The sequence below is a fragment of the Montipora capricornis genome, chromosome 5 (genome assembly GCF_036669925.1).
Source record: "Montipora capricornis isolate CH-2021 chromosome 5, ASM3666992v2, whole genome shotgun sequence".
NCBI classification, from domain to species: Eukaryota; Metazoa; Cnidaria; class Anthozoa; order Scleractinia; family Acroporidae; genus Montipora; species Montipora capricornis.
In genome coordinates this window covers 3,439,356-3,449,893 of record NC_090887.1, presented here as the reverse complement: position 1 = coordinate 3,449,893, position 10,538 = coordinate 3,439,356, and the positions used below count along the sequence as shown (strand labels likewise).

Below are 10,538 nucleotides of genomic sequence, written 5' to 3'. Positions count from 1 at the left end.
AACAGGTGTTTTTCAGTACATGACACTGACTAAGATTCTGTATATTATTTGTCTGGTAGGGACTCATGCAGTTGAAGGTGGACAGGACTCGTCATTGACAAGAAAACACTTGCCGAGTATCGTGGTGTCTGAATCTTATGTTGAATCCACTCGAGCTGGGATTAATTTGACAGGTGAAGTCCTATTGTTCATTGCTTTTGCATTAATTATCATTGTCTCTGCATGTGGTCAGTGACTTGGTTTGTAGACTCTCTTATGGAGGAAGTTGCTTTATTGACATCGCAATTTAACTTTGGGTTCCTCAGAAAAACAAGGAAAAAGACCCTCACATCCAGGTGACACCCCACCATCAAAGAAGCGAAGACATGATACAGACATCTGCAGAGGTAAGACTTGATGTCTAGTTCATAAATTCGCACATAACTGCATACTGTATGAGCCCAACAAAACACTAAGAAACAAAAGACTTGTTGGTTATAAACTTTAAATTTTTGGTGGCTTGTAAAGTAACTGTTTGTTTTGTATGCTATGTGGGTTATCAACTGATAGCTCATCTTCTTTGCTGTTGGAATCAATCGGTTCTTTCATCTCTCCTTTTCTTCTGCCGTAAGTAAATTGCTATCAATGGAAGTTTCTCAGCAGCAACTGCTCAGAGGATCGTGGAGTTTGGTGTTTCGGTGCTGCGAGATTTTACAGGAACTGTTCGGATGCTACTGAATTTGAGAGTTTGGCAGGACAGCATCTCAAACCACATACATGTAGGGGTTTCATCCATATTGAAATTTCTGGACAAGTTGTATCCATGCAATTGAATGAATGCTAACACTTTACTTTGAGAAGTTACTTTCCGTTGAGTAGTCTTTTTCTTGCTGTATTGTTTGTGTCCCTTTGTGGAACTTTGATTATACATGTACTTTGCAGACGTATTGAACATGATAATGACATTGCTGTGTCCAGACCTCTTATGCCATTTATTTTGTCATTATTTCCGTCCATTGATATCTTATGGCCATGAGGTTGAAAGTACATGTAAAGGGAAAATTGGTATATTTTCTGTTTTCATCTGTTTCCTTAAATTTTCAAAGATTCCACGTTAATTTGAAGTGACAAGAACCCAAACGGAAGTCACCTTCAAAGGTCTTATTTGCATCTATTATGGTTAAGATAATGGACAGAATTGAACACTCATGTCCAGAAATGAACCTAATGAGATGCATGCCCAGTACTGAACACGAATTGTCCCTTGAAGTCTAAGCCTCTGCTACCTATTTCAAACAATAAGGTAAGGGTAAAGGTTAGCGTTAGTTTTAGCTTACGGTAAATGCAGCTGTTTATTCTTACTCGAGGAGAAGCATTTGGGTGACACTTCGTGACGTTAAATGTCTGTATTCTGAGGAGACACAAGTGGTGTTGAATTTTGGGAGAACAGCAAGAGGACACTTCGTGACGCCTGGTACATATCTACGACATGCTGATGAGGCCCAGCAAGGCCGCAACAGCTGTCCATGGCTGCTAATTGACAGGGTAAAATAGTTGTGCGCATGCGTGATGTTTTTGGCTACACTGGGTTGGTGTTAGCGTGTGTCACCTTGCTTTTTTGTTTTATCTAATCAGGGGCATTCCTCGACATATGAATTGAAAGTAGCATCTCTGAATGGTGGTGTCTCTGTCAGTTAAACGTATCTAATTTCAAATATGTTGATAGATCTCTCCTGAAAGAAAATAACTGTACACTTGTATGTTATTCTTCTGGCAGAGATTCATCATGCTTCTTTAGAAGAAGAGGCTTCATCAATGACAAGCAGTCACTTGGCAACTACATGTACTGTTGATACACAAGCCAGAAATGTGTATGAAGGTACCTGTATTACGCTTTTTTTATGTTAATGATGGAATGATGGGCAATTAAGTAAAAAAAAGACACTTGTTAAGTCATTTTATACTGGGATATCAATCCGTAATGCAATTGTGGCATCTTCGGCATAGTAATTTAAAGTGCATTTAAATTTCAATCACCATACCTCAATACTCCAGCGCATACCAAATTATAAGCCTGGTTTTCACTAACGACGCAAGCACAAGCATATGAAGCTTATGCTAGTGAAAACGAACGTCGACATAAGCATTAAATAACAACCACGGCATCCGCCATTTTGTTCAAATGCTCAGACGCAGAGAATCTGGAACGAGTGCTTTCATTGGCCAGACGCAACAAATTTCCTGGTGCTCATGCTGCGTTTCGTTTTCACGCAACGCAAGCGAACGCAAGAATAAGCGCCAGCACAAATATTTTCACAGTTGTTCGCTTTTCTGATTTGTTGGTTGTGTATTTCGCACGAATTTTACGGGGCCTTTTGTTCATGTGTAAATCTCAGTTAAGTATGAAATAAATGTTTGTATGCATCTACCAGGGCTGTAGCCAGTATGAGGCAAACCGAGGCACTTGCCTCAGTCATTTTTGCGTGATTTCAATAAAGCGTGATTTCGGTATTGCTTTTAAAATGTACTCATCATAAAATACGTACGAAGAGAATTTAATTATGGACATTGCCTCAGTTATAGTTTTTTTCTGGCTACGGCCCTGTCTACGTTATGTGTAATTTCAATTATTTTTCTCGGAATAGGTATATCAGAAAGACAAACTGCAGAAATGCAACAAAGACATGTTACCGACACCCGTAAAGGTAAGGCTTTATACTTGTTTAGTTTCCAAAGCGAGGAAGTGGTTTAAAGGGTAGCAATATCCAATAAGGCTGGAAAGTCAGGGATAGATACTATCCCGGACATTTTAACGGCGTGGTGACTTTATAAAAAACACCCCTTTTTGAAGATCAATGTGTTTTACAAAGGAAAATATTTTTCAGAATAACAAATTACAATGGCCGAAATGACCGTAGTTTGTAGAGAAGGGCTGGCGCAGTGGTGAGAGCACTCGCCTCCCACCAATGTGGCCTAAATTCAATTCCCAGCTCGGCGTCATATGTAGGTTGTGTTTCTTGATTCTCTACTCAGCGTTTTTGGGAAGAATCCATAAATGAATTTTTAAAAAGCCTTGCTGCGTACTCTGTACTTTTGGAGCATTAAATATTGCTGTAATGTTTACTGACAGTTTATTGTAAAATCTGGGTTTTTGTAGTTCCATTTGACCTTCTATATAAGGAAGGGTTTGTTCAATTGCTGTTTCATTTACTGGTTATCACCAACAAGACACGATTTTAATTGTGTACTACTTTTGTGTTATTTCCAGCCGGCATTGCTGACTCTGTGGTCGTGAAATTGCTCAGACAAGAGTACAAAAGACGAGCTGAGTTCAGGCCGCTTCTTTGGAACACTGGCAAAGGCATGAAGTTACATCTCGATGAAGTCTACACTAGACTTAGAATTGTCGCGAGACCAAAAGGACTTGAAGACGCAGAAATAGCCTTGGGTAAAATTTTTTGTTGTAATAAAGGTGAAGATTCCATGGTCCTAGCAGAGGGAAGTCCGGGAATCGGCAAAACCACCCTCTGTCTTAAACTTGCTTATGACTGGGCAAATGAATCAATGCCTTCTACCTTCCCTGTTTTCGAACTTGTTTTGTTGCTGAAATGTAGAGACTTGGACGCGGACATAATGGAAACCATCTTTGAACAACTTCTACCCGAAGACGTGGAGGAAACGACCAAGAAAAGACTACGGAACTTTATCACCGACATCCACAGCCAGGAGAGAACTCTTATCATTTTGGACGGATTGGACGAACTTTCTGAAAAATCAAAGCATCACGTGGACAAACTTCTGCATCGAAGAATTTTAACGTTTTGCTATGTGTTTGCCACAACTCGACAAGAAAAAGGAATTGAAGCCCGGAGACAATTTTCATTTGATATTTGTCATCGGATTGAAGGATTCAGTGAAAAGGATTCCCTTGAGTACATCAGGAAACACTTCAACAATGTCGATCCATCCAAGGGAGAGAGACTCATTGAGGAAGCAAAAGAAAACACTTTGTTGCATGCCCTACGAAACAATCCTCTAAATTTACTTCTCCTTTGCGTTGTTTATGAAGATCATGAAGGAAAACTGCCGTCTTCCCGTACTAATCTCTATCAAATCATTGTCCGGTGTCTTTTGAGAAGATATTGTGTAAAACGCAGTGTGAAGGCTCGTAAAAGGGACAGGAATTTGGAGAAACAATTTGAAGCAGACCTCCTTGTTCTCGGACAATTGGCTTGGAATTGCTTGCTGAGTGATCGCCATAGTTTTCGAGAAAGAGAATTAAAAGTGTTTGAAAGAAGTGATGACAAATTGGTAGTTCGTTATCTCGGCCTTGTATATAAAGAGGAAAGTTTGAAGAGATTGAAGCCACGACATGAATACTTCTTTCTTCACAAGTCGTTCCAAGAGTATCTGGCTGCGTCATACATTGCGAATAAGTTACGAAAAAACCAGTTTAATGTGTTTGAGCATGTGAAGTTTTATGAGGTGGTCGAGAAATTTCCTCAAGTGTTTTTATTTGTGTGTGGAATACTGCGTGAGGAGGCAAGTATTCTATTCACACAGATTGGCGAGGAGCTGGAGGTTGGGTGGGACTGGTTCGAATGCAGTGATGAAGAAGCGAATTTCTTTGTTGAGAGCTTCAGTGAAAGTGGAAACCCTGAACGAATGGTAGATGCTTTGTTCTCATTCATACCTTTTCCACCGGTCGTACACTTATCCTTGTTTACCCTTGATCCGATGCAAGATTTCGAGGTGAATCGTCACAGGAACCTGGATTCAGCATTCGAATTGCTTCCGCATTGGAAACTAGTTGAGGTTTTAAGGGCATGTAAAGGCTTTACCAAACATCAGACACCTGATGTTCACATTGAAATACCTCGCGATGTCTTCTTTAGAAGTTTGAAAAAATTGCAGTCTCTTCCAAAGATAAGAAGTCTCGACATCTTAGATGAATCCGGAGAATTACAGGAATGTGATGATTGGGAGAGTGTTGCTGAACTCCTGAAAACAAACGAAACCTTAGAGAAAGTGACGTTTCCTCTATTCGATGAGTTGAGCGACGGCTGGGCCAGGGCCCTTGATGCTGGATTATGTGGTGATTCACCACTGTCATCTGTTGGTCTCAGGATTCGTGGTTCATTGAGTGAAACTGCAATAAAAGCTTTAGAGAATCTATTACATAACAAATCTCTGTCCTCTCTTTCTATTTATATCTGCGGAGATATGCAAGACTCGCTGGCTATGGCCCTAGCAACAGGCCTTGCAGGTCCAGTTGCAGTCAAGGTCCTTGAAGTGTGTGTTGACGGAAAGCTGAGTCTTTATGGTGCTAATTTAATAGAGCGAGGTATCGTAGAAAATAATTCCCTTACTAAGTTGATTGTTTCTCTTCGTGGAGAGGTTCCTGATAATTGGCAGGCGGTTGGGAGGAATATTCATTCGCGATTAGGAAGGGAAACATCCGCTTCATTTGCTCTCTACCCAAATACCTTCGACAAAGTGACAGCCGCTCAGGTGACACAGTGTTGTACTTTTGAGATAACAGATGGATTACTTGCACAACAAAACGTCACTTTAAACGTTTGGGGTGAATTGGGTGGTGATGGTGCAGAAGCTTTATTTGAAGGCTTATCGCGCAAGCATGTGTCTCACCTGACATTAGACATCCACGGAAAGTTAACCGATGGCATTCTAAATGTCACGGCGAGATGGGTTGACAAACGAAAAACACTGTCCTCCTTAACTATCAACACTTGGGAACAGTTAACCAAAGAGGAAAAAACTCTTTTCAAAGAACTTAAATTAGACAAGAATCCAGCTGTTACCCTTAATGTGCATGATTTTCCTGCTCCTCACGAAGAATCGCTTGAAAACAAATTTGTCTCTATTGACGACCTTGAATCTTTCTTTGCGCTCTTTAAGAAAGCAAAAAATACCGGACAACAGAATCTCAGCGCTAGAATCAGTATTGAGAGGGACGACGACGACGGCGACGACGTCGTCCAATATACCAACTTCAGCCGTGAGTTGGAAGATGATGTTCATCAGGTCTTTGCAAGCAACACCACACTAAATGATCTTAGTTTGACATTTAGCAATGCCAACAACATGAGCTATTCATGGGCACTCCTTCTGGGAGATGGTTTGGCACGCAACACATCACTGAGGAATCTCACCTTAACAATAAACTCCTACAACCATGGGCGTTGGGATGCATGGTCATATATAGGAAGGCTTTGCGAAGGCTTGGAACGCAACACATCACTGAAGAATCTCAGTTTGATAATTGAAATCCACGGCTACCAAGAGCTCGATCTGCACACTATTTTGGAGTTTTACATGTCAGTGGAGAATCTTTCTCTAACAGCTAACATCTACTCCGAAGATTTATCCATTGATTTGGCAGATTATGTAGGTAATAGTTGTGCACGCAAGAAAGCACTGAAGAATCTCACTTTGACATTTAACAACTTTGGCAAATTGACGCTTGGCTGGTCTAACCGGCCTGTTGTTGTCAAGGGCTTGGAAAACGAGTCACTAAATGATTTTTCCCTGACAATTAATAACTACGGCGCTATATCTTATCTTAGTTGCAGCCCAAGAAAGTTGCGTCAATTAAAGTCTTTAACTACGTTTAATTTGACACTCAACTCATGCGGCAAACGAGATGGAGACCTTTTATATGATCTTTTGGAGGAAGCGATGACAAGTGAATCACTTGAGACACTGAGATTCAAAGTTAACGATCCACAAATTTCAAGTGGATTCGACCTCAGTGAATTTGTGGTAATGTCTCCATCACTTTCGCTCATAGAATTAACTTTCAGCCTTTATGGCGGGGAGGAAAGCTCGAGAGAATGAAACTTGGAACGTGAAAGCGGTTGCATCGGAAAACAGCAGGTACTCAAATACTAAATTATCTCGAAGTACACTGCCAAGTTGTCGCCCGGGTCACTCCCTCTGTTGTTTTTTGTAGGAATTGTGCGGTTTCGTTACAATCGCAAATTGTCGCTTGCAAGGAGAAAATTGTCTTGCTTTTGGATCATTTGGTTCCAAGACAAAAGAGAGAAGCGACATCAGATTTCTTCCATTTTGTTCTGGAAAATTTCCGGGTCTTTTTTTAATAGTGAACTTCATTCCATTGCTACTGTCGGGTTGACTAAAACAACTGGTTATAAAGAAAGCGCTGCGTATTTATTCAGGCGAAAAGTCTTTTCCCTTGTAATGTAATGTAATGTAATGTATGCAGAATGAATTTAAGAAATAAATTTACTATAATGCGAATAATTTTGAGAAAGAAAAATTGCTGAATGTCGGAAATTTTCAAGATAATGTTTACAGTGGAACCCGTGACTGAAAACATAAATTAACTAACCTGTCTCTTATAAGGACGGAAGCGTTAGTAAATCGTGCCAATCAGTTTATTGATTTATTTTAGTCATTCTGGATGTAAAACATTTTGCATACTTTTGCCATGACTCCCAATCTCATTAGTTTAATCTTTATATCTGGTACATCGAACCAGAAGTCAAGCATCTGCAGTCATCGTTATCGATGCAGACAAGTGATTGAATCGATAGTTGTCATCATGAGGAAAATCGGGAAATTTACTCGCAAGCCTTTGCGCTTGACAGACAGACAGCAAGCGCAAGTGAAACGTTGACCTTTTGAATTTGTCTTGATGTCAACACATTTGAATATTAATTATCTTTGTTCTTCCAGAGGTGATTTTGTTTTCAAATTTGGAAAAAAACTACCGCATCATTAAATTGGTTGCCATGAGACCTATAATGTTGTCTTCCTGTCAAAGCGTCAGACGCAGCACTATGAAGGAAACAACTCCGTCCCCTGCATTCTTTGGAATTTATGTTTGGTTGTCATTGAAGATGATTGGCAAAGACTACGGAGCTTGTAAAAAAAACATTCTTCCATGGGGATCAAAGATGACTCAAGATCTTGAAACCAACGAACACAAAGAACATGTTGTAAAAGAGCTCAAACGAATTCAAGCCTGCAAGCAACCGTCTTTTGTGGTACTAATTTTCGGAAAACGTTTGTATGCTTTTGTGGAGGAGTGGTAATTAATCCACGAGCAAAGTTACACCTCCTTTTACAGAGCGTGTGTTGAAGCGAATGCGTTGTGAGTGACAATGGTAGCACTACATTAGTGTGGTTAAGACTCAAGGGAGACCGGTGCTCAGGAACAAGGACAGTTCATACGCACCAGCAGTCTGTCGATCTAAAACGCTTCTGGGCAACCTTCAGTTGATTCGCCCTTGTCACACGGCGGCCATATTGTCCCGGGAGACCAAAAGAGCTTTGTTTTACCACGTCAAGCCTCGCAGTGGAAACCATGAGGGTGAGGCTTGGCGTGGTAAAACAAAGCTTTTTTGGTCTCCCGTGTGACAAGGGCGAATAGACCTCTTTAGCTTGTACGCTCTGTTTTCCCATTTCAGACCACGTGATGTTCCCAAGGGAAATTTCTTTTTGTTTTTTCATAAGTTATGCATACAAGTGCACGTGCAGATGACAAAATTTGAAAGAAACGGATCCCAAGAGTAACATCACGTGGTCTGAAATGGGAAAACAAAACGTACAAGCTAAAGAGGTCCATTGCTCCCAACGGGCTACCAAATTGAAGCGATCGAGTTGTGTCGCTCATGCGCATATTCCTGCTCGTGTGCTTGCATTTTTTAGGTTTGTTTTTACTCAAAATCTAACGCAACAATTCTTGCCTCTGACTAAAGGCACATTTTTTCCCACACGTCCTAGGTTGCCATACATAATAGGGACTTGAAGATCCAAGACGTGGTTGTCAAAGAGAACGCCGCAAAGTAACAATATCATTGGTTAGAAGAGGAAGAATAAGCGTGCTGCACGTGCGGCACGCATTTTAGAACATATTTTTGCGGTAATGTGCAAAACAACGACGTCAAATCGCCAAATTTGTGGTTTTGACGACAACGCGAGCGGTACAAACGTGAATCTTTCGTTCTGAAACCGGGCGTTGTCATTTTACATTTAGGACACTTGCTAGCATTGTACGACGCGAACGAGATGGAATAATCGCAAAGAATTTTAGAGCAAAGTTGTATTTTAAGGTGACGTTCTCGTCTACCACGCCGTCGTAGATCTTAAAGTTCCTAAGCTAGATCTTTGTAGCACCAAGAGAACGAAATATACTGTAGCAAAGGTATCTGTTTGCAAAAGTTCTTATGGTTATTCAGAAGTTCCAACCACTGTAAGGTCTGTTTGGCATGTAAGTAACAATAGTCGATGCCAACACGCATCCCCCCTTTAACCATGACACTTCAACACTTCCTTAAGGCCCAGTAATAGGGGCAACAATTTTCGTGCAACTTGTCGCCCAACAATGTTGCATTGCAAGTAGAAATGTTTTCTTGCGCGTATTACCACATTCTTTCGCAAAAAATTTTCATGGTGCAAAAAGTAAAAGCGACGTCAACTTTTTGTAACAGAAAAATTTGTTTGGCATTGTTGCGCGGCAAGTTGCACGAAAAATGTTGCCCGTATTACTGGGCCTTTATGCAAGATTGTGTGGTAGATGTCTTATTTCCTAACGTTTTTAGTTACTTGTTTAGACGGGTTAAAGTAAGCGGACAAAGATGGTCTGAACTTGTGATTTACCCATTAGAATTATTTCACGTTGATATTTATTGGTCTTGGAGTTTTTTTCAGGTTTTTGACCAAGGCGTTCCAAGGTCACTCAACGTCAGAAGTTGCATTCAATCAAGTTGCCACTGTACTTCGAAGAAATTTGAAGACATAAGGGCTCAGAAATTTAATTTGTTACGAGTTAGCTGAGAAAACATAATGGTAATTTTTGTCAATGCGTATGGTTACTTGTAGAGATCAAATAAACTTCTTGCAAAGATGCAATTTTTCAAGATAATAGTCTTTTTCCGATGGTAACAATTAAAGTTAGTTTTTAGGAAAAGTAATTACTTTCAAAGCTTTTCCTTCTGCTGGATTGTTGTGTGACTATCACAATGGCCTTTTAGGGATCGTTTCAAGCGGGCACTGGAAGAAAGTGGAGAATTTTTTTTAAACTTCACAATAGTTTCCCAGAGCTCTCCGTTTCTTTTGGTCACGTCCGACAACGTGACCAAATGAAACGAAGGTCTCTGTGTACACGAAATAAACTTTACAGGCCCTAGTTTCCGAACTCTCCCACGCAGCCGTTCTCTGTGTCGTTACGCAACTTAAATACATGCCAAATTTAGATAGATAGATAGATAGATATTTGTTTATTTCGACCCAGTGGCAGTCGTGACTGAATTGCTGGGTCCGCCAGCATTACATGAATATACAAATAAAGCAAATAAATTAAAATTAAATAACATGTTGAAACTTTAATGTTATAAAGTCATTGAATCTGTTCGTTCGCCCCAGTACGGGCCTGGGACGAGAGTTGCGCAGGTCATAAGTTTGCTGAGAAAGGATTGGGCTGGGAATAATTCTGTTAAGTGGAGAACTGATACGGGCTTTACCAATGAACTTTACGCATGCATCATTTCTTCTGGCACACAGGGACTGGAGGC

At 40.5% G+C, this 10,538-nt stretch overlaps 1 protein-coding gene across 2 annotated transcripts in view; it reads left to right on the top strand.

Annotated features, from left to right (window-relative positions):
- LOC138049134 (uncharacterized) overlaps positions 1-9,876 on the top strand; it is an 18,139-nt gene extending 8,263 nt beyond the window's left edge. The window contains exons 5-10 of one of the 2 annotated variants that reach the window (XM_068895278.1): positions 60-173; positions 306-386; positions 1,757-1,858; positions 2,625-2,684; positions 3,248-6,876; positions 7,699-9,876. In XM_068895278.1, coding sequence (XP_068751379.1) covers positions 60-173; positions 306-386; positions 1,757-1,858; positions 2,625-2,684; positions 3,248-6,837 — 3,947 coding nt within the window. In that variant the 3' untranslated portion in view covers positions 6,838-6,876; positions 7,699-9,876. The other variant, XM_068895277.1, reaches the window with a different exon arrangement.
- Positions 9,877-10,538: the final 662 nt, after the last annotated feature.